The sequence below is a fragment of the Oncorhynchus mykiss genome, chromosome 2 (assembly GCF_057628025.1).
Source record: "Oncorhynchus mykiss isolate SJ-2025 chromosome 2, ASM5762802v1, whole genome shotgun sequence".
In the NCBI taxonomy this organism is placed as follows: Eukaryota; Metazoa; Chordata; class Actinopteri; order Salmoniformes; family Salmonidae; genus Oncorhynchus; species Oncorhynchus mykiss.
In genome coordinates this window covers 27646015-27670044 of record NC_143023.1, presented here as the reverse complement: position 1 = coordinate 27670044, position 24030 = coordinate 27646015, and the positions used below count along the sequence as shown (strand labels likewise).

The 24030-nt window shown below is 44.4% G+C and overlaps 1 protein-coding gene across 1 annotated transcript in view; it reads left to right on the top strand.

Annotated features, from left to right (window-relative positions):
• The first annotated feature begins 1454 nt into the window (after positions 1-1454).
• LOC110534614 (dynein axonemal heavy chain 5-like) overlaps positions 1455-24030 on the top strand; it is a 55708-nt gene continuing 33132 nt past the window's right edge. Inside the window, exons 1-28 of the mRNA XM_090214993.1 lie at positions 1455-1658; positions 2107-2244; positions 2444-2620; positions 2888-3001; positions 4841-4948; positions 5237-5359; positions 5622-5837; positions 7386-7493; positions 7601-7686; positions 7804-8125; positions 9017-9223; positions 9504-9675; positions 9971-10116; positions 10486-10656; positions 10860-11109; positions 11280-11473; positions 11874-12110; positions 12331-12532; positions 14011-14246; positions 15123-15341; positions 16261-16323; positions 16581-16819; positions 16952-17192; positions 17409-17608; positions 18145-18298; positions 18488-18651; positions 21645-21801; positions 23506-23718. Coding sequence (XP_090071119.1) covers positions 1455-1658; positions 2107-2244; positions 2444-2620; positions 2888-3001; positions 4841-4948; positions 5237-5359; positions 5622-5837; positions 7386-7493; positions 7601-7686; positions 7804-8125; positions 9017-9223; positions 9504-9675; positions 9971-10116; positions 10486-10656; positions 10860-11109; positions 11280-11473; positions 11874-12110; positions 12331-12532; positions 14011-14246; positions 15123-15341; positions 16261-16323; positions 16581-16819; positions 16952-17192; positions 17409-17608; positions 18145-18298; positions 18488-18651; positions 21645-21801; positions 23506-23718 — 5061 coding nt within the window. The remainder of the gene's footprint in view (positions 1659-2106; positions 2245-2443; positions 2621-2887; positions 3002-4840; positions 4949-5236; positions 5360-5621; positions 5838-7385; positions 7494-7600; positions 7687-7803; positions 8126-9016; positions 9224-9503; positions 9676-9970; positions 10117-10485; positions 10657-10859; positions 11110-11279; positions 11474-11873; positions 12111-12330; positions 12533-14010; positions 14247-15122; positions 15342-16260; positions 16324-16580; positions 16820-16951; positions 17193-17408; positions 17609-18144; positions 18299-18487; positions 18652-21644; positions 21802-23505; positions 23719-24030) is intronic.

The following is a 24030-nucleotide window of genomic DNA, read 5'->3' as shown; positions in this document are numbered from 1 at the left end:
ATATCTAACAGCGAGATTGTTGCATTCAAAGTATGTGTGAATGACTCTGTTGTATGCATTCATTATGATTTGAATTACTTGAATTGTTTCCGGGCTGAAATATTAATCAGAATTTGGTTCCGCCTCTTGTCGAAGCAATCCGTCCAGTTTGAGTCTGTACTGGGGTTGACTTGATGATGCCTCTCTCTGTCTCTCTGTTTGCAGCAAAAGCTGAAAGAGGAGCGTGAGGCTAAGCGAGCTCAGCTGGATGGCAGACATGACTACGTCCTCAGCATCGTGGCTTCCTGCCTGGGCCTGGAGAAGGCTGACGTGGAGGATGCCATTCTGGAGGGAACTCAGGTAGGGCATAACACTTCATCACCGCTCCACCTCCGTCAATCCCCTGTACTGTGGTCCCTTGTGACAGACTGTTGAGTAGCTGGCCACTGCTTGCGGATGCAACATTTGTTTCTACATTTCAAGACTACCTGTATTGTAATAACTTGTGCAAAAGCGATTGAATCAAGTAAAAGTAAATTAATTGTGGGAACGGTGATTGTGATGAACCTGTCTCCCATAGATTGAGCGCATGGAGCAGTTCTTTGTGGCTCAGGGACTTCCTCATATCATGTTCTACTATCAGGATGTGGAGCCAGCTGAAGCAGGTGAGATGATTGGCAATAAAGGGAAATAAAAGGGGAATATAATAATAGCAGAGTAATAACACAGTTAATAGTAGAGTTACAGCTCAAAGAGGTTGAATCTTGCGAACAGTTAGATTCATGTATCTTACCCTTCTTCCTGTCATAAAGATGATATAGTGGGTATTGGGTAACTGCTTTGTTTGTCTCCCTAGCAGCAGCAGCAGCAGCAGCAGCAGCTGTCTTGGCCCCCAACCGGAGTAAGAAGGCCAAGGTGTTTGTCACTGAGGGCAAAGATGTGGCTCTGACTGGTGTCTGTGTGTTCTTCACAAGAGCCAACCCCTCCAAGGCTATCACCTCTGAGAATGTGCACAGGGTGAGTCTCCACCTTACTATCTTACCAACACAAGGCTCTCCAACCCTGTTCCTGGCGAGCTACCGTCCTTTAGGTTTTCACTCCAACCCTAATCTAGCACACCTGAATCTAATAGTTAGCTGGTTGATGGCCTGAATTAGGTTAGTTACAACTGGGGATGGATTGAAAACCTACTGGATGGTAGCTTTCCAGGAACTGGGTTGGAGAACCCTGATCCAACACATAGTTGGCATTATACATTTTATCAATATTTAGATGTCTAAGGGCTTAAACAATGTTCGTATAACAATGCTCTTATCATTCATAACACTATTTACCCTTGCATTCAGGCAAACAATATTAGTAACAGTATGACACGTCAGCCTAATCTTTGCTTCTAAAATGGTGTCATCCCCTGGCCTACTGTGTGGTCATGTCTATCTAAAGTTCTATGGCCCTGGTAGGAGGTGAATTTCAACATGCTGGACACCACAGAGGTAGGCTTGCTTAAAAGTGTGGAGCAGCTGCTGTCTGAGATCTTCATACCCAGCCTGAAGAAGATGGACCATGGCTGGGGAGAGCTGGCCAGCCCACAGGCCCAGTCAGTTAAACAGAACTTCATCAGCTCACTGGACAGCTTTGTGTCTGTGTTGGCCGGGGCGCAGGAGAGCCTGCAGGAGAAGGTAGGTGACGTGCAAGCTCAAACGACCTGGCTTCAAATACTATTTCAAATATCTTAATTACTTTCACATGCATTTCAAAGTACTTATTCAGATGTGTTTTATTTGAAAAGACAAGTAGTTGAATATTGGAATGTATTTGGAAAACTCAAATACACTGACTCAAATACACTCCCATGTATTTAACCCAGGTATTTGAAAATTGTATGTGAAATCAGTATTTTCAAATACTTTCAAAAAGTATGCTATTTATAGGGAAAAAAATGAAAATACTTTCAATATATGTAGTTTATTCAGGCCACAGTATTTGAAAATACTCAAATATGCAGAAAATAAGTATTTAAATAACAAATAATCAAATACACACACATGCTTATCAAAACAAACAAATGTAATTTTGCAATTACAAATATATGGATATACAATTGATATCATTAATCGTTTCATTTAGGTGAATCTAAAAGTGTGTGACGAATTTGACCTGAAGACACTGAAAGGCCCGTCTGACTACATTGCTGTGGCTAACAGCGCAGAGGCAACAGAGAAGATAGAGGCCTGTATGAAAGTGTGGATCAAACAGATTGAACGGGTAAAATAGATTGAACCTCAATAGCACACCTTTGTCCTCCATGGACCTATTTAATTGTGGGTGGAGGTGTGTGTTCAATATAGTAAATACAATACAACTTTATTTATCCACTCAGGGGAAATTACATCAAGATCCACCACATCTAATACAATTGACAGATATTGCATTCCCCAATCAGTTGTGATTGTGTTGTATCCAGGTGCTGGCGGAGAGTGACCAGCTGAGGAAGGAGGCAGATGACCTGGGGCCGCGGGCCGAGCTGGACCACTGGAAGAAACGCATGTCCCGCTTCAACTACCTCCTGGACCAGCTGAAGAGCCCCGATGTCAAGGCGGTCCTGGGCGTTCTCATGATGGCCAAGTCAAAACTCATCAAGGTGAGCAAGCTGTTACACCCTGTCCTCCGTAACACAGGAGTAGATGTTAAAGGCCTGCTAATAAAATGTTAAAATCTCAATTTCGATTTTTGCTACGTGAGACTCGTTCGTGGGAGTCAGTCACATTAAAACATTAAAACATAAAAATAAAGCACTCCTCTATGCTTAGTGTACATGGCTCTCATACCTGAATTCAGTTGGTGTTTCCTGTATAACTGTAGCAGAATAGGTACAGTGCATGTTTGATGACTGTATCTGTCCCACCAGTCCTGGCGAGAGCTGGACACCAGGATCACTGACTCCGCCAACGAGGCCAAGGACAATGTGAAGTACCTCTACACTCTGGAGAAGTTCTGTGACCCGCTCTACAACAGTGACCCTGTGAGAGACTAATATTGTATACAGTTTTCAATATCTTCCTCTAAGATTTACTAACTACAGATTTACATAGTTTTCCAGTTTCCCGGACACAGATAATGCCTAATCCTGGACTAAGAAGCACTCTCAATTAAAAACCCTGTAGTCCAGGACTAGGTTTAATCTGCGAAACCGGTCTACTATGTACAGTTGAAGTCGGAAGTTTACATTCACTTAGGTTGGAGTTATTAAAACTCGTTTTCAACCACTCCACAAATTTCTTGTTAACAAACTATAGTTTTGGCAAGTCGGTTATGACATCTACTTTGTGCATGAAACAAGTCATTTTTCCAACAATTGTTTACAGACTGATTATTTCACTTATAATTCACTGAATCACAATTCCAGTGGGTCAGAAGTTTACATACACTAAGTTGACTGTGCCTTTAAACAGCTTGGAAAATTCCATAAAATGATGTCATGGCTTTAGAAGCTTCTGATTGGCTAATTCACATCATTTGAGTAAATTGGAGGTGTACCTGTGGATGTATTTCAATGCCTACCTTCAAACTCAGTGTCTCTTTGCTTGACATCATGGGAAAATCCAAAGATATCAGCCATGACATCAGAAAAATAATTGTAGCCCTCCACAAGTCTGATTCATTCTTGGGAGCAATTTCCAAACGCCTGAAGGTACCACGTTCATCTGTACAAACAATAGTACGCAAGTATAAACACCATGGGACCACGCCACTGTCATACCGCTCAGGAAGGAGACTCGTTCTGTCTCCTAGAGATGAACGTACTTTGTTGTGAAAAGTGCAAATCAATCCCAGAACAACAGCAAAGGACCTTGTGAAGATGCTGGAGGAAACAGGTACAAAATAATCTATATCCACAGTAAAACGAGTCCTATATCGACATAACCTGAAAGGCCACTCAGCAAGGAAGAAGCCACTGCTCCAAAACCACAATAAAAAAGCCAGACTACGGTTTGCAACTGCACATAGGGACAAAGATTGTACTTTTTGGAGAAATGTCCTCTGGTCTGATGAAACAAAATAGAGCTGTTTGGCTACAATGACCATTGTTATGTTTGGAGGAAAAAGGGTGATGCTTGCAAGCCGAAGAACACCATCCCAACCGTGAAGCACGGGCGTGACAGCATCATGTTGTGGGGGTGCTTTGCTGCAGGAGGGCCTGGTGCACTTCACAAAATAGATGGCATCATGAGGGAGGAACATTATGTGGATATATTGAAGCAACATCTCAAGACATCAGTCTGGAAGTTAAAGCTTGGTCGCAAATGGGTCTTACAAATAGACAACGACCCCAAGCATTCTCAAAATGGCTTAAGAACAACAAAGTCGAGGTATTGAAGAGGCCATCCCAAAGCCCTGACCTCAATCCTATAGAAAATGTGTGAGCAGAACTGAAAAAGCGTGTGAGAGCAAGGAGGCCTACAAACCTGACTCAGTTACACCAGGTCTGTCAGGAAGAGTGGGCCAAAATTCACCCAACTCATTGTGGGAAGCTTGTGGAAGGCTACCCGAAACGTTTGTCCCAAGTTAAACAATTTAAAGGCAATGCTACCAAATACTAATTGAGTGTATGTAAACTTCTGACACACTGGGAATGTGATGAAATAAATTTAATCTGACACATTCTTAAAATAAAGTGGTGATCCTAACTGACCTAAGACAGGGAATTTTTACTCTGATTAAATGTCAGGAATTGTGAAAAACTGAGTTTAAATGTATTTGGCTAAGGTGTATGTAAACTTCCAACTTCAACTGTATATCGATCTTAATGGATTTGAAAACTCATCATTGTATGATTGTATTGTATGCTAAATGAACGCAGGTGTCGATGGTAGAGGCCATTCCAGGCCTGATCAACGCCATCCGGATGATCCACAGGATTTCTCGCTACTACAACACCTCAGAGAAGATCACCTCCCTGTTTGTCAAGGTCATTATTGCTATGATACTGTATTTAACCACCAAGAAGACTAGGTGACTGTAAATCTTCTAAAAGCTGGCAAATGTATTACATTTCCTCATTAGAAGGGTTTTGAAATGAATATGGCCAATTCTTCTTTGATGTTCATGGTGCATTTGGCCTCACCACCTGGTCTCATGTTAGCTGAAGTGCTGTCTACTTTCCTTCCAAGCCTGTTAACCAGTCATCCCATCGAGGTTGCTTATTAGAGAGGCACGCAAAATGTATCCTTTTTTATTCTGTATCTCCATGTCTTAGGTTACCAACCAGATGATTACAGCATGTAAGACTTACATCACCAACAACGGGTCTGCGTCCATATGGGACCAGCCTCAGGGTGTTGTAGCTGAGAAACTGAAAGCTGCTATCCACTTAAACCAGGTACTGCTTTCATATACCAAGTACTTGTTCAACACACTTTAACCAGATCATTTCAAATACTGTGTTAAATCAAGGTACAAACAAATGTCAGTTTTGAAAGTACAGGCCCTTTAGAGCTTTAATCTATAAATAATTTATTATCTCTAGTGTAATACCGTCACATCCTTTACACACTTCTCACAAATGAACTATTTAACAGTATAACTTCCTTTCCATGCTCCTCCAATTACTTTTCATCTGGATCCCATCTATCTCATTATAGGAGTACCAGAAGTGCTTCCACAAGACCAAGAAGAAGCTGGAGCAGAGTCCCTCCGAGAGGCAGTTTGATTTCAGTGAGATGTACATCTTTGGGAAGTTTGAGACGTTCCAACGACGCATCTACAAGATCCTCAACATGTTCAGCACCATCACTACCTACTCAGCCCTACAGGACTCCAAGATAGAAGGCCTGGAGACTATGGCAACCACGTTTCAGGTACACAGTCTGGAGATTAGAGTACTTTGTAGACGTTAGTTACCCTTTTAGACATAACTTTTTAAATCATTTTTGTAAATCAATTACATTTTTAGACGTTACCTTTTAGACGTTACCTTTTAGACGTTACCTTTTTAGATGTTGCCTTTTTTGATGCTACCTTTTTACACGTTGCCTTTTTACACGTTACCTTTTTAGACGTGACCTTTTTACACGTTAGCTTTTTAGACGTTAGCCTTTTAGACGTTAGCTTTTTAGACGTTACCTTTTTACATGTTACCTTTTTAGACGTTAGCTTTTTAGATGTTAGCTTTTTAGACGTTACCTTTTTACACGTTACCTTTTTACACGTTACCTTTTTACACGTTAGCTTTTTAGACGTTAGCTTTTTACACGCTACCTTTTTAGACGTTACCTTTTTACACGTTAGCTTTTTAGACGTTAGCCTTTTAGACGTTAGCTTTTTAGACGTTACCGTTTTACATGTTACCTTTTTAGACGTTAGCTTTTTAGATGTTAGCTTTTTAGACGTTACCTTTTTACACGTTACCTTTTTACACGTTAGCTTTTTAGATGTTAGCTTTTTACATGTTCACTTTTTACACGTTACCTTTTTACACGTTACCCTTTTTACATGTTACCTTTTTACACGTTACCTTTTTACATCTTAACTTTTTACACGTTACCTTTTTACACGTTACCTTTTTACACGTTACCTTTTTACATGTTACCCTTTTTACATTTTACCTTTTTACACGTTACCTTTTTACATCTGAACTTTTTACTCGTTACCTTTTTTAGATGTTACCCTTTTTACACGTTACCTTTTTACACGTTACCTTTTTAGATGTTTTTCCTTGCAACTGTAGTAATGTTAGTTCTGCTCTTTCTATTGCTTCCGCTGGACAGACTGCAGAAATGCAGGGGACATGGGAGGTAACTTTTGCCACATAGTTTTTTTTTGTCCTTGTTTTTGTCCGTCAGTACATGCCTTATCATCAACTCTATCAAGCATATAGCCAACTAAACTCCTGACTGTAATGATCAGGAGCCATTTCACAAAGTAAAAAGTCATATTTGTTACTCATCACAAAACGTGTCCTCAATTTATTGGATTGCGTTGAACAGCATTAGTTTTAATGAGCAGAAGCTGATCCATTAATTACTTAGTCCTGATGGCCTTTTGTGAAGATTGACAGTTTGTTCACAGGAGCCAGGATATACATATTTCATGGTAAGCTGCTCATTGGAGAAATTACTGCTATTTTATACACTGCTGTTCATCCCTGCCATTGTAGATGGAGGATCTTTAAATAGGGATGGTGTCCAGCCAGAAGCTGCATGTCAATCATCATTCTACATTCTATATTATGTGGCCTACTACTCTGATTAAAATTAAATTAAACCCAACAGTCTCACAACATTCAACGGAAACGTTGTTGACAGTCTTTTGGCTTTGGTTGGAATGAATACAGACACAAGAAATGATCAAAAGCCTCTAGAGCTTTGGAAATAATGAAAAATAACCTGTCTGCCTTTTATTTTCAGAGCATTGTATTGAGCATAAAGAAAAAGCAATACAGTTTCCTTGATCAGAGAAGAACAGACTTTGATCAGGACTATGATGAGTTTTGTAAAAATACCGCTGCCTTGCATGTAAGTCCACATTTAATAGCAAACTTACCGGTAAATCATAACAAAACACTTCTGATTAATCTCATAATTTACTTGCACAATTGTTTGTTGTGTTCATTTGCTTTCAGAATCAGCTGAAGACCTTCATGGATAACACATTCGATAACATTCAAAACACAGAGAGGGCTTTGAATGTACTGAAGAAATGTGAAAGGTACCGTTATTTCAATCCACCTCTATTTCAAACTAACCTTTAATTAATTTCAGTCCATTTAACAGCCATTTCATTCATTCTTCATTTGATATCAAAATCTCCCCTTACATCACTAAGACTGGGCATCCCAGACCTGGGCATCGATGAGAAGTACCAGCAGATCCTTCAGAACTATGGGAGAGACATAGAGATGGTGTCCCGTAACTACACCAAGCAGAAGATGGATCCCCCCATTGGCCGGGACCTGCCCCCGGTAGCCGGTAAGATCCTGTGGGCCCGCCAGCTGTACCGGAGGATCCAGGAACCCATGGATCTGTTTCAGGAATCCCCTGGGGTGCTGGCTACACCCGAGGCCAAACGCATCATCAGGAACTACAACAGGGTGGCCAGAGTGCTGCTAGAGTTTGAGATGCTCTACCACAGTGGATGGATGAAGCAGGTGAGACAGGGCCCCTCCTGGTTGTCTTATTTATTGTGATCTTAAAGGCAAAACTTAATCAGCATTCCTACTCTGAGACTCTTGATACGGTCTCTGGTGTACTGGCAGGACCAATACTCCAGAAGCATAGCAGCGTTAACTGTTACTGTTATTAATGCTTATCTGTACCTTATCTGTAGCCTGGTCCCAGATCTGTGCTGTCGTAGTTGGCAAGACTGATATTACTTTTGATTGACTTGTTGATTTCCCACAGACATACTGTAGATGACTCATATGACTCATACGCTCTCTTGCTCTCTCTCTCCGTCTCTCTCTCTCTCTCGCGCTCTCTCGCTTGCTCTCTCCCTCTCTCTGGTCTCTCTCACTCTCTCTCACTCACTCTCTCACACTCATGCTGTCTCTCTCCATTTCTCTCTCTCTCTTTCCCGCTACATCTCTCTCTGTCACGACTTCTGCCAAAGCCAGTCCCTCTCCTTGTTCGGGCGGTGTTCGGCGGTCGACGTCACCGACCTTCTAGCCATCACGGATCCATTTTTCATTTTCCATTGGTTTTGTCTTGTCTTCCTTCACACCTGGTTCCAATCCCATCAATTACATGTTGTGTATTTAACCCTCTGTTTCCCCTCATGTCTGGGGTCGGAGATTGTTTGATTGTATGTTTGTGTATTATGTGATGGTGTGTTGGGTTTTGTACCCACTTTTTATTATTTTGTCATTTTGGTTTTGGAATTTTGTGAAGCACTGATTAAACAACTCTGTTTATACCAAGTTCAATTCTCCTGCGCCTGACTTCCCTGCCACCAGCACGCACCCATTATACTCTCTCTCTCTCTCTCTCTCTCTCTCTCTCTTTCTCTCTCTTTCTCTATCTCACTCTTTCCCACTCCCCAGATCGAGGAGGTCAGACTGGGCCTCCAGGCCTCTTTGCTGGTCAAATGTCCCGATACGGGGGACCTGTTTGTCAACTTTGACCCTCAGATCCTGACTCAGATTAGGGAGACAGACTGCATGACCAGGATGAGGCTGGAGATTCCTCCCTTTGCAGCCATCTTACAGCAGAAACAAGATGCCCTCAAGAAGAACTACAACAAGCTGCAGGTACTCTATGTTTTCCTTGATGCCTTTTGATCAACTGGCACATATTGAGTATGATACTGTATCCTGTATCTTTAAAAAGCTTTACATACACTCAATGGCAGTAGTACAAGGGCTGTCATTTCAATTCATTTTGAATTGAGTAGAAAGTCCTATGGGCTGGTATTTAGTCAGGAGAATCTTAATGCGATGATTAGAAGACATTATAAGGGTGAAGACATTATAACTGCAGGTATTAAGTAGTGTTATTACTAATTTCTCTGTTTCTGACGCCCATCCACAGCTGGTTCTGACGGAGAACGCCAGGGTCCGGGCTAAGATCCAGAGTGCCTTTGGGCAACTGGTGATGCCTCATGTTGCTAAGGTAGACGAAGCCATTCTGCCAGGCCTGACCTCCCTCAACTGGACCTCACTGAACATCGAGAAATACCTCAGCTGCATCAACAGTGCTCTCAGTATGTAACCATGTCCAATCTAACATTGTCAGCACTGTACTGTGCTCTGTCATAGCACCATACTATAAAACAGGAGAACAATCTCACCACAATAACCAGAACAGTAAGTACACCGAAACCTTGACGTCATTTGATCGCAGCTAATTGTGCCTGATCAACTCATGTCAAATATCCCATTGGAAAAAGTTATCTGCTGTCCCAGTGGGCAAAGCTGATTGTAACTGCTGTTTCCTTGTGACCCCCGGTGACACCGTGGTGCTGTGCATGACCTCTGACCTGTAACCTGTGTGTCCAGCGGACCTGGAGCTGCTAATGGACAGAGTGAATGACCTGGTGGAGTTCAGGATAGACGCTGTGCTGCAGGAGATGAGTGGAGCCACACTGTGGGTTCTGCCCCTGGAGGAACCTTTCAGCTGTGAAGAGTTCATTCAGACCACCAGGGTAAACAAAGATTCCCTCTGTATTACTCATGTGTTATACACATACATGCTTGTTAGGCATAATAATTGCATCATCAGCAGCCTGTAATGGTAACACAGTCACCCATCGTCAGTGATAACAACATTGACCAGACAAAACAGTATATTTAGTTCAGTACTAGTTCAGTAGAAACACAGTCTTTATGCATATAGGACCAGGGGTAAGCAACCCTGGGTCTGGAGTGTTGCAGGTACTTCATGTATTTGATTTAACCGACCTGGTTGGGGTGCCTAGTTGGAACAAAATCCTGCAGTACCTGCAGCACTCCAGGAACAGGGTTGTCTACCCCTGATATAGGCTAATGTACTTTATTCTGTTATGTCATGGTAGGAGCTGTGTATAAAGGGAGCTCAGAGTCTCCATGCCAAGAGTTCCCTGGTGGAGGAGGCAACCAACGAACTCATCAACATGCTGCTGGAGTTTGAGCTGAACAAGGAGGGGGAGGAGGAACTGCTAGAGGAGAGCAGGACTAATATGGACCTAGTGGAGAGTGAAGGTACTGTAACCTACAGTTTTAACTGTGATAATCATGATGCCGCAAAACGCAAACGGAGAGTGATAACAGGGTCAGCAAAATACAAGGGAAAGCAAAATGGTTGTTCAGGTGCACAAAGACTGACTGTTACAGACTGAAAATGAGAATGTGTGCGTGCCTGTGTACATGCAGGTATATTCACGTCTGTTCATGCCTCTTCCCAGGGGAGGAGGGTAAGTCAGAGGGTCGCATCAACCTGCTGTCTCGTAACACCACGGCAGCGAGCATCACAGGCCCCCCGTCTCCCCTGGTGAAGAGGAGGAAGAAGAAAGACCTGCTAGAGGTGATGGAGGAGGAGGCTGAAGAGCTTCTGTCCCACTTCAACCACCGTAACGTGGACGCCCTGCTGAGGCTCACACGCAACACCCTGGAGACCCTCCGCAAACGCCTCCACGCCTCCTCACTACTGCACTTCCTGAGTAAGTTCCATCAATCTAATGTATTTATAAAGCCCCTTTTACATTAGCAGTTGTCACAAAGTGCCACCCTTTGAGCTCAACCCTATCCATGTTGGAGTAAGGTGGGGCCGTCATGAGGGTTTCCCATTCCATTTCTCACTACTTCAATATCGGCCCACCACCCACAGCAGAGAGTGATTCCCCCAGCCGTCTGAAGGGCAGTGGTCAGCAGCCTATCTTCAGGACCAGTGTGACCCTGTCCATACCCAACATCGCCATGGTCCCAGCCCTGGATGAGGTCCAGCAGGCTCTGAACCGGGCTGTGGAGAGTGTGGTCAGTGTCAGTAAAGGAGTCGGCCAGTGGAGCAAGGAGAGGATCTCCAAGGTGGGCTTGTCGTGGCTTAAAGCTTCAATATCAAATAATTTCCGGGTAACAATTAAGTACCTTACTGTGATTGTTTTCAATTAGAAGGGAAAAAATTGCTTCGTAGCAAAGAGCTATTTCTCAAGCAATAATTTGGTAGGACTGTCTGAGTGTGGTCTGAGTGGGGAGGGGAAAACTGAAACTAGCTGTTATCGTCAGGCCAAAACTCCATCCCACCAAAACAGGCTGAAATGTCAGGCAGTCTTTTCAAACAGCTCGTACAATTATCATTTTCATATTATTCCAACATCATAGTGTGGAATTATATATAAAACACTTTCAAATCAAATCATGAGATTAAGGTTTTAGTTTTTCTTAAAACAAAGACCAAACATGAATTATTCTGTTCATGCCAACACAGAGGAAGATGAGTGAGAGAGGCATGGCTGCTCTGAGACAGGACAAGAGTGACAGTGAGTCAGAGGACGGAGAGACCACCTACAGGAGCCTGGCTGATGGCAGTACCTCAGACATCTCCGCCTCTGTGATCCAGGCTATACCTTTCCAGGCCAGGAACTACTACAAGAGTGTGTCTGAGAACAAGGAGATCATCAAGCTGGTGTCTGTGCTCAGCACCTCCATCAACTCTACCAAGAAGGTACATACAGGTGTACACACAAAATAAAAATAAAAAGTCTGTTTCTCCTGTTTTCCTAACATTCTGACCTTAGTGTGTCAAATTCTAACTATTTTGTGTTTGATACTGACACCTATCCCCTAAGATGTTGATGTGAAAAGGAGATCTAAATCAAATCAGTTAAATTCAAACTTTATTGAAAGTGCATTTAAGAGCTGGCTGTTGTGTTGTTGTTAACCAGGAGGTGGTGAATGCTCTGGAACGCTTCAGTCGTTACCACCACATCTGGAGGAAGGAGCGAGAGGACACCATCCAGAAGTTCAGCCAGGGCAGCCCTCTGCTGTCTGAGTTTGAGTCTCAGATCCTCTACTACAAAGACCTGGAGCTGGAGATCAACGCTGAGCCTGAGTACATCACTGTGGGAGCTCTGGCCCTCTATACAGGTAGAGTACATCACTGTGGGAGCTCTGGCCCTCTATACAGGTAGAGTACATCACTGTGGGAGCTCTGGCCCTCTGTACAGGTAGAGTACATCACTGTGGGAGCTCTGGCCCTCTATACAGGTAGAGTACATCACTGTGGGAGCTCTGGCCCTCTATACAGGTAGAGTACATCACTGTGGGAGCTCTGGCCCTCTATCCAGGTAGAGTACATCACTGTGGGAGCTATGGCCCTCTATCCAGGTAGAGTACATCACTGTGGGAGCTCTGGCCCTCTATACAGGTAGAGTACATCACTGTGGGAGCTCTGGCCCTCTGTACAGGTAGAGTACATCACTGTGGGAGCTCTGGCCCTCTATACAGGTAGAGTACATCCCTGTGGAAGCTCTGGCCCTCTATACAGGTAGAGTACATCACTGTAGGAGCTATGGCCCTCTATCCAGGTAGAGTACATCACTGTGGGAGCTCTGGCCCTCTATACAGGTAGAGTACATCACTGTGGGAGCTCTGGCCCTCTGTACAGTTAGAGTACATCACTGTGGGAGCTCTGGCCCTCTATACAGGCAGAGTACATCCCTGTGGGAGCTCTGGCCCTCTATACAGGTAGAGTACATCACTGTAGGAGCTATAGCCCTCTATCCAGGTAGAGTACATCACTGTGGGAGCTCTGGCCCTCTATACAGGTAGAGTGCATCACTGTGGGAGCTCTGGCCCTCTATACAGGTAGAGTACATCACTGTGGGAGCTCTGTCCCTCTATACAGGTAGAGTACATCACTGTGGGAGCTCTGTCCCTCTATACAGGTAGAGTACATCACTGTGGGAGCTCTGGTCCTCTATACAGGTAGAGTACCTCACTGTGGGAGCCCTGGCCCTCTATTCAGGTAGAGTACATCACTGTGGGAGCTCTGGCCCTCTATACAGGTAGAGTACATCACTGTGGGAGCTCTGGCCCTCTATACAGGTAGAGTACATCACTGTGGGAGCTCTGACCCTCTATACAGGTAGAGTACATCACTGTGGGAGCTCTGGCCCTCTATACAGGTAGAGTACATCACTGTGGGAGCTCTTGCCAACTACATAGGTAGAATACGTCACTGTAGGAGAACTGGCCCTCTATACAGTTAGAGTACATCACTGTGGGAGCTCTTGCTAACTACATAGGTAGAATATGTCACTGTAGGAGAACTGGCCCTCTATACAGGTACATAGCCGTGGGAATATATATATATATATATATATATATATAGGTAACTGTAGACTGACCTGTATCTCTCTACAACTTTCTCCCCGTTATGTGAAATTTTGGGCTATTTCAAAGCAATTGGCTGCTAATCCCCTGCATTAACCTCACAAGACAACTCTGCCAAATATAACTGCACATGTTCTTAGTAGAATTTCGCAATACTGTTATTTCATTTTTTCAACACTGCATGAATATCTGACTATTATCAGACTAATATCTGATTTGTTGTTGAACAGTTGACCTGAAGATGGCCCTGACTGCGGAGACTAAGAGCTGGATGGTGGACTATGGCCTGCACTGTAACAGGAAGTACCGGACAGATATGGAGAACATCTTCACGTTAGTGGCTGAGGCGGCAAAGAAACTGAACCGACCAATCAAAGACTTGGATGACATCCGCATCGCCATGGCATCGCTGAAGGAGATCAGAGAGCAGCAGATCTCCATTGACTTCCATGTGGGACCCATAGAGGTAGGGAACACAAATGCACACTTCTTTCAGAGAGACAGTGGTGGAAAGAGTACACAATTGTCAAATTTGAGTAAAAGTATAGCTACCTTAATAGAAAGTAACTCAAGTAAAATTGAAAGTGAGCCAGTAAAATAGTACCTGGGTAAAAGTCTAAAAGTATTTGGTTTTAAATATACTTAAGTATCAAAAGTAAATGTATAAATAATAAACATTCCTTATATTAAGCAAAGCAGACAGCACCATTTTCTTGTTTTTCCAATGTATGTATTGCCAGAGGCACACTCCAACACTCAGACATTATTTACAAAATGTGCTTTTCTGTCTAGTGAGTCTGCCAAGCCAGAGGGAGTAGGGATGACCATGTGTTTTCATGAAAAATGCTTGAATTTCACAATTTTCCTGTCCTGCTAAGCATTCAAAATGTATTGAGTACTTTTGGTTGTCAGGGAAAATGTATGGAGTAAAACGTACTATATTTTCTTTAGGAATGTAGTGAAGCAAAAGTAAAAGTAGTCAAAAATATGAATAGTAAAGTACAGATACCCAGAAAAACTACTTAAGTAGTACTTTAAAGTATTTTACTTAAGTACTTTACACCACTGCAGAGAGATACTGTATGAATAATTCACTGAGACTATTTGCAATGTCCACTTTCATTCAGTAGGAGGCAAATCTTAATTCCCACCTATGTCAAATTTCTACTTAGTCTATGGGCATTGGTATCAATGGGTGATAATTCAACTTAGGTGGAAGTTAGGATTTGCCCATAGTTTGATTAAGTCCTTGAAGTCTGTATTTGGTTGTGAGAAGACACTGGAGATCTGTGTTGTACCATGTGTCTGTTCAGTGCTGTGCCTTCTCCTTTCCCTTTCCTAGGAGTCCTATGCCATGCTCCATAAGTACGGCCTGGTAGTGGCGAAGGAGGAGGCAGAGAAGGTGGACACGCTGCGCTACACCTGGGAGAAGCTGCTAGCCCGCAGCACAGAGGTCCAGAATGAGCTGGTGTCCCTGCAGCCCAACTTCAGAGGAGGGCTCATAGACAACGTGCAGACGTTTGTGGAGGACTGTGGACACTTCTATCAGGACTATGACAAGGTTCAGACACGTCTCACAGCTACACCTAACACCAAGGCTGTCTAAGTCCTACTCACAGCTATACCTAACACCAAGGCTGTCTAAGTCCTACTCACAGCTATACCTAACACCAAGGCTGTCTAGGTCTTACTCACAGCTACACCTAACACCAATACTGTCTAGGTCTTACTCACAGCTACACCTAACACCAATACTGTCTAGGTCTTACTCACAGCTACACCTAACACCTAGGCTGTCTAGGTCTTACTCACAGCTACACCTAACATCTAGGCTGTCTAGGTCTTACTCACAGCTACACGTAACACCAAGGCTGTCTAGGTCTTACTCACAGCTACACCTAACACCAATACTGTCTAGGTCTTACTCACAGCTACACCTAACACCTAGGCTGTCTAGGTCTTACTCACAGCTATACCTAACACCAAGGCTGTCTAGGTCTTACTCACAGCTACACCTAACACCAATATTGTCTAGGTCTTACTCACAGCTACACCTAACACCAATACTGTCTAGGTCTTACTCACAGCTACACCTAACACCTAGGCTGTCTAGGTCTTACTCACAGCTACACGTAACACCAAGGCTGTCTAGGCCTTACTCACAGCTACACCTAACACCAAGGCTGTCTAGGTCTTAATCACAGCCACACGTAACACCAAGGCTGTCTAGGTCTTAATCACAGCTACACCTAACACCAAGGCTGTCTAGGTCTTACTCACAGCTACACCTAACACCAAGGCTGTCTAGGTCTTACTCACAGCTACACCTAACACCAAGGCTGTCTAGGTCTTAATCACAGCTACACGTAACACCAAGGCTGTCTGGGTCTTAGACATTTTTATTTATATTACAGTTAACTTGGCACGCTCTAACTAAGACTGCTAGCTAATTGCTGACGCAGGCTGTCTTTCATTCCCAGGACGGTCCCATGGTTGTCGGACTGGCTCCCCAAGACGCTAGTGACAGTCTCATCATGTTTCAGGTGAGTACAGTGTGTATCTTCAAGAGAGGAATCTACAGTATATACACCTCTCTGCAGCACTTCATTAAAGTTGATACATTCACAGAGGTTTTCATTCACATGTTCTATGTCTTATTTTTTTTATGTATTACTTATTTCTACCATATTTAACATGGCCAACAACATGCATGATTGTATTATTGTGTGTTGCATGGTTTTGGAAATGATATATGTGACCATTCATGCACTTTACTGTACTTTTCATTTGGTTTGGTCAGAATCGCTTTGACAACCTGTTCCGTAAGTACATCACCTACACTGGTGGAGAGGAGCTGTTTGGCCTGCCTGTGACCCAACACCCTCAGCTGCTGGAGATCAGGAGACAGCTCACCCTCCTCCAGAAGCTCTATGGACTCTACAACAGTGTCATCGACACCGTCAACGGCTACTATGACATCCTCTGGGCCGACATCCACATAGACAGGATCAATGACGAACTTCTTGACTTCCAGACGCGGTAAGGAAACCAAACTACAACCCAGACCATGAGAGACATTTACACAGAACTCACTGATGAATAATCTCATTGAAGATTTACATTTCCAAAAGGAAGTTAGATGTTCGTGTTTTTTCACCCTCCCATTTCCAGTTGTCGCAAGCTGCCCCGTGCCCTGAAAGAGTGGAAGGCATTCCTTGACCTGAAGAAAAGTATAGATGAGTTCAACGAGTGTTGCCCCCTACTAGAACTGATGACCAATAAGGCCATGATGACGCGTCACTGGAAGAGAATCGCCGAGGTGACAGGACACAGCTTCGAGGTGGAGACGGACACTTTCAAGCTGCGCAACATCATGGAAGCTCCGCTCCTCAAATGCAAAGAGGAAATTGAGGTGATTATGGATTTTTGTTGTTGGTGCTGAAACCCGGGAAGGAACCAGGTAATTGATTCTCTATAGCCGTACAACTACCGGTACTCCACTCACCATAACTATTCTGTACTGTAAATTGAGGCCAGAAAAAAAGGTTGTTTGACCGCAATGGAACAAGTTGATTAATTAAACAAAGGTAAAATAAAGATAAATGTTGTTTGAACTCCCGCTGGGCAGGATATTTGCATCAGTGCGGTGAAGGAGAGGGACATTGAGCAGAAGCTGAAGCAGGTGATTGCTGAGTGGGACAACAAGACGTTCACCTTCGCCAACTTCAAGACGCGAGGGGAGCTGCTGCTGAGGGGCGACAGCACCGCTGAGATCATTACTAACATGGAGGACAGCCTCATGGTGCTGGGATCACTCATGAGCAACAGGTTATACTAGAGACCTACTGGAGGCACAAATGACTTAGCCTGGAAATCTAGACTGATTTCTGCTTCATGCTTGTTAACAATAGTGAAATTTAGCCTAATTCAATCTTGATTTTGAGGCAACAAATGACCTGGGGGTTCGGAGTGATATATGATTTCTTCTCAATTTTTTATCATATTTCAGTACAGGAGGTTGGTGGGACCTTAATTGGGGAGAACGGGCTCATGGTAATGACTGGAGCGGAATCTGTGGAATAGTATCAAACACATGGTTCACAGGTGTTTGATGCCATTCCATTTGCTCCGTTCCGGCAATTATTATGAGCCCCCTCAGCAGCCTTCATTGTATTTCAGCATCCAGTTGACTTGTCATCTAGAGTTCAGCAGTTGTGGTGTTTGTGTTTAGACAGTTGTGTTTAGACTGGGGGTGCTATGTATAAATCCCTGTAAGGTTTCAGCTGCATTATACAGACTTTTAGTGTTGTTTGTGTACTGTAGTAGTCAATGCTTGACTTAGATGATGACTTGGTGTTCCACAGGTACAACACGCCATTCAAGCCCCAGATCCAGAAATGGGTTCAGAACCTTTCCAATACCACTGACATCATAGAGAACTGGATGACTGTCCAGAACCTGTGGATCTACCTCGAGGCTGTGTTCGTGGGAGGGGACATAGCCAAACAGCTACCCAAGGTAAGAACCAATACATTGACTTTTCATCTGAAAAGACATCTTTAACCTTATGCTATTAGCGATGGGGTTCCACAATTTCTTGAACTTTTACAGGGCCCTGGTTTTTCAGAAATCACTTATTGGGGGAAAACCCAGGAACTTTTTGCAAACTTAGGAATGACAATCTAGTCTGAATCATCTGAATGACAGGAGGCGAAACGCTTCTCCAACATCGACAAGTCCTGGGTGAAGATCATGACGCGGGTCCATGAGATGCCCAACGTGGTGCAGTCATGTGTGGGGGACGAGACCATGGGACAGCTGTTGCCTTACCTCCTGGAACAACTGGAGATCTGTCAGAAGTCTCTCACTGGGTAAGTCTATCTGAATGTCTGTCGGAAGTTTCTCACTGGGTGAGTCTGTCTGGAGGTCTGCCAGAAGTCTCTGGGTAAATATGTCTGGAGGTCTGCCAGAAGTCTCTGGGTAAGTCTGCCTGGAGGTCTGTCAGAAGTCTCTGGATAAGTCTGCCTGGAGGTCTGCCAGAAGTATCTGGGTAAGTCTGCCTGGAGATCTTTTAGACTTACCTAGTGAGAGACTTCTATCTGAATGTCTATCAGACGTTTCTCACTAGGTAAGTCTGTCTGGAGGTCTGCCAAAAGTCTCTGGGTAAGTCTACCTGGAGGTCTGTCAGAAGTCTCTGGGTAAGTCTGCCTGGAGATCTGTCAGAAGTCTCTCACTGGGTAAGTCTATCTGGAGGTCTGCCAGAAGTCTCTTGGTAAGTCTGCCTGGAGGTCTGTCAGAAGTCTCTGGGTAAGTCTGCCTGGAGGTCTGCCAAAAGTCTCTGGGTAAGTCTGCCTGGAGATATTTTAGACTTACCTAGTGAGAGACTTCTATCTGAATGTCTATCAGACGTTTCTCACTAGGTAAGTCTGTCTGGAGGTCTGCCAAAAGTCTCTGGGTAAGTCTACCTGGAGGTCTGTCAGAAGTCTCTGGGTAAGTCTGCCTGGAGATCTGTCAGAAGTCTCTCACTGGGTAAGTCTATCTGGAGGTCTGCCAGAAGTCTCTTGGTAAGTCTATCTGGAGGTCTGCCAGAAGTCTCTGGGTAAGTCTGTCTGGAGGTATGTCAGAAGTCTCTGGGTAAGTCTGCCTGGAGATCTGTCAGAAGTCTCTGGGTAAGTCTGTCTGGAGGTCTGTCAGAAGTCTCTGGGTAAGTCTGTCTGGAGGTCTGCCAGAAGTTTCTGGGTAAGTCTGTCTGGAGGTCTGTCAGAAGTCTCTGGATAAGTCTGTCTGGAGGTCTGCCAGAAGTTTCTGGGTAAGTCTGTCTGGAGGTCTGTCAGAAGTCTCTGGATAAGTCTGTCTGGAGGTCTGCCAGAAGTTTCTGGGTAAGTCTGTCAGAAGTCTCTGGATAAGTCTGTCTGGAGGTCTGTCAGAAGTCTCTGGATACGTCTGCCTGGAGGTCTGTCAGAAGTATCTGGGTAAGTCTGTCAGAAGTCTCTGGATAAGTCTGTCTGGAGGTCTGCCAGAAGTTTCTGGGTAAGTCTGTCAGAAGTCTCTGGGTAAGTCTGTCTGGAGGTCTGTCAGAAGTCTCTGGGTAAGTCTACCTGGAGGCCTGTCAGAAGTCTCTGGGTAAGTCTACCTGGAGGCCTGTCAGAAGTCTCTGGGTAAGTCTGCCTGGAGATCTGTCAGAAGTCTCTCACTGGGTAAGTCTATCTGGAGGTCTGCCAGAAGTCTCTTGGTAAGTCTGCCTGGAGGTCTGTCAGAAGTCTCTGGGTAAGTCTGTCTGGAGGTCTGTCAGAAGTCTCTGGGTAAGTCTGCCTGGAGATCTGTCAGAAGTCTCTGGGTAAGTCTGTCTGGAGGTCTGTCAGAAGTCTCTGGGTAAGTCTGTCTGGAGGTCTGCCAGAAGTTTCTGGGTAAGTCTGTCTGGAGGTCTGCCAGAAGTCTCTGGGTAAGTCTGTCTGGAGGTCTGCCAGAAGTTTCTGGGTAAGTCTGTCTGGAGGTCTGTCAGAAGTCTCTGGATAAGTCTGTCTGGAGGTCTGTCAGAAGTCTCTGGATACGTCTGCCTGGAGGTCTGTCAGAAGTATCTGGGTAAGTCTGTCAGAAGTCTCTGGATAAGTCTGTCTGGAGGTCTGCCAGAAGTTTCTGGGTAAGTCTGTCAGAAGTCTCTGGATAAGTCTGTTGGAGGTCTGTCAAAAGTCTCTGGGTAAGTCTGCCTGGAGGTCTGCCAGAAGTCTCTGGGTAAGTCTGCCTGGAGATCTTTTAGACTTACCTAGTGAGAGACTTCTATCTGAATGTCTATCAGACGTTTCTCACTAGGTAAGTCTGTCTGGAGGTCTGCCAAAAGTCTCTGGGTAAGTCTACCTGGAGGTCTGTCAGAAGTCTCTGGGTAAGTCTGCCTGGGGATCTGTCAGAAGTCTCTCACTGGGTAAGTCTATCTGGAGGTCTGCCAGAAGTCTCTTGGTAAGTCTGCCTGGAGGTCTGTCAGAAGTCTCTGGGTAAGTCTGCCTGGAGATCTGTCAGATGTATCTGGCTAAGTCTGTCTGGAGGTCTGTCAGAAGTCTCTGGGTAAGTCTGTCTGGAGGTCTGCCAGAAGTTTCTGGGTAAGTCTGTCTGGAGGTCTGTCAGAAGTCTCTGGATAAGTCTGTCTGGAGGTCTGCCAGAAGTTTCTGGGTAAGTCTGTCTGGAGGTCTGTCAGACGTCTCTGGATAAGTCTGTCTGGAGGTCTGTCAGACGTCTCTGGATAAGTCTGTCTGGAGGTCTGCCAGAAGTTTCTGGGTAAGTCTGTCAGAAGTCTCTGGATAAGTCTGTCTGGAGGTCTGTCAGAAGTCTCTGGATAAGTCTGCCTGGAGGTCTGTCAGAAGTATCTGGGTAAGTCTGTCAGAAGTCTCTGGATAAGTCTGTCTGGAGGTCTGCCAGAAGTTTCTGGGTAAGTCTGTCAGAAGTCTCTGGATAAGTCTGTCTGGAGGTCTGTCAGAAGTCTCTGGATAAGTCTGTCTGGAGGTCTGTCAGAAGTCTCTGGGTAAGTCTGTCAGAAGTCTCTGGGTAAGTCTGCCTGGAGGTCTGCCAGAAGTCTCTGGATAAGTCTGCCTGGAGGTCTGTCAGAAGTCTCTAGGTAAGTCTGTCTGGAGGTCTATCAGAAATATCTCAATGGGTAGGCCTATACTTATACTTTGAATTTGAAAGTATTCCTGTACCAGTATGACACCTTCCAAGTTTGCCTACGTTGTACATTGGTAACTTGATGATGTGTACTAAACTAGTAATATTTTCAAACCTTTTTTTTAGGGGTAGCTTTAATCTTGCAGATAGATTGTAGCCTCTGGCTATCCAGTTTTCAACCCTTGGTTGTGTGTGATTGTGTGACTGACAGGTACTTGGAGAAGAAGCGTCTGCTGTTCCCTCGGTTCTTCTTTGTGTCTGACCCGGCCCTGCTGGAGATACTGGGCCAAGCCTCGGACTCCCACACCATCCAGGCCCACCTGCTCAACATCTTTGACAACATTAAATGTGTCCGCTTCCATGACAAGGTACAGTAACGCACAGACAGACATATACAGTGAGGGAAAAAGTATTAGATCCCCTGCTGATTTTGTACGTTTGCCCACTGACAAAGAAATTATCCGTCTATAATTTTAATGGTAGGTTTATTTGAACAGTGAGAGACAGAATAACAACAAAAATATCCAGAAAAACGCATGTCAAAAATGTTATAAATTGATTTGCATTTTAATGAGGGAAATAAGTATTTGACCCCTCTGCAAAACATGACTTAGTACTTGGTGGCAAAACCCTTGTTGGCAAACAGAGGTCAGACGTTTCTTGTAGTTGGCCACCAGGTTTGTACACATCTCAGGAGGGATTTTGTCCCACTCCTCTTTGCAGATCTTCTCCAAGTCATTAAGGTTTCGAGGCTGACGTTCGGCAACTCGAACCTTCAGCTCCCTCCACAGAATTTCTATGGGATTAAGGTCTGGAGACTGGCTAGGCCACTCCAGGACCTTAATGTGCTTCTTCTTGAGCCACTCCATTGTTGCCTTGGCCGTGTGTTTTGGGTCATTGTCATGCTGGAATGCCCATCCACGACCTGTTTTCAATGCCCTGGCTGAGGGAAGGAGGTTCTCACCCAAGATTTGACAGTACATGGCCACGTCCATAGTCCCCTTGATGCGGTGAAGTTGTCCTGTCCTCTTAGCAGAAAAACACCCCCAAAGCATAATGTTTCCACCTCCATGTTTGACGGTGGGGATGGTGTTCTTGGGGTGATAGGCAGCATTCCTCCTCCAAACACGGCGAGTTGAGTTGATGCCAAAGGGCTCCATTTTGGTCTCATCTGAGCACAACAATTTCACCCATTTGGCAAACTTCAGACGGGCATGTATATGTGCTTTCTTGAGCAGGGGGACCTTGCGGGCGCTGCAGGATTTCAATCCTTCACGGCGTAGTGTGTTACCAATTGATAATTGACAAGATCCTCCCATGTAGTTCTGAGCTGATTCCTCACCGTTCTCACGATCATTGCAACTTCACGAGGTGAGATCTTGCATGGAGCCCCAGGCAGAGGGAGATTGATAGTTATTTTGTGTTTCTTCCATTTGCGAATAATCGCACCAACTGTTGTCACCTTCTCACCAAGCTGCTTGGCAATGGTCTTGTAGCCCATTACAGCCTTGTGTAGGTCTACAATCTTGTCCCTGACATCCTTGGAGAGCTCTTTGGTCTTGGCCATGGTGGAGAGTTCGGAATCTGATTGAATGATTGCTTCTGTGGACAGGTGTCTTTTATACAAGTAACAAACTGAGATTAGGAGCACTCCCTTTAAGAGTGTGCTCCTAATCTCAGCTCGTTACCTGTATAAAAGACACCTGGGAGCCAGAAATCTTTCTGATTGAGAGGGGGTCAAATACTTATTTCCCTCATTAAAATGCAAATAAATGTATAACATTTTTGACATGCGTTTTTATGGATTTGTTTGTTGTTATTCTGTCTCTCACTGTTCAGATAAACCTACCATTAAAATTATAGACTGATCATTTCTTTGTCAGTGGGCAAACGGACAAAATCAGCAGAGGATCAAATACTTTTTTCCCTCACTGTAATTTCTTTCAACAACTATCCCTGTCAGGCCTCCTGATCAATTTACTTATTTGACTATTAGTAGTATCTGTTCTTCTGCAATAGTAACTAACCCGGATTCAGCAACATCAATAGTATCTGCTCTTCTGTCTCCACAGATGTACGACCGGATCCTGGCCATCTCGTCCAGGGAGGGGGAGACGGTAGAGCTGGATTGGCCGGTGACTGCTGAGGGGAACGTGGAGGTCTGGCTCAACGCCCTGCTGAAGGAATCCCAGAGGTCTCTTCACCTGGTCATCAGACAGGCTGTCCTGGCCATCCAGGACTCAGGCTTCCAGCTCATTGAGTTCCTGGACACTTTCCCTGCTCAGGTGGGGAGACATGGGATACATCCTAAATGCCACCCTATTACATAGTCCACTACTTTTAACCCAGACCCTGTTCAAAAGTAGTGCACTATATAGGCTACCATTTGTGACACAGTCCTTGTCTTGGAGTCATCATTCATTCTCTTTTATAATGTGATAGATGACCTTAACTTTGACCTTGGAGCAATGGCCTTGTAGTAAGACTTTCCCACATCGATGTTCCATTACTCAATACCTGATCAGGGATTCCTGTTCTTCTGACATTAGCCTCCATTATTGTATAACTGAAACTGATCTACACACTAGCCACATTCC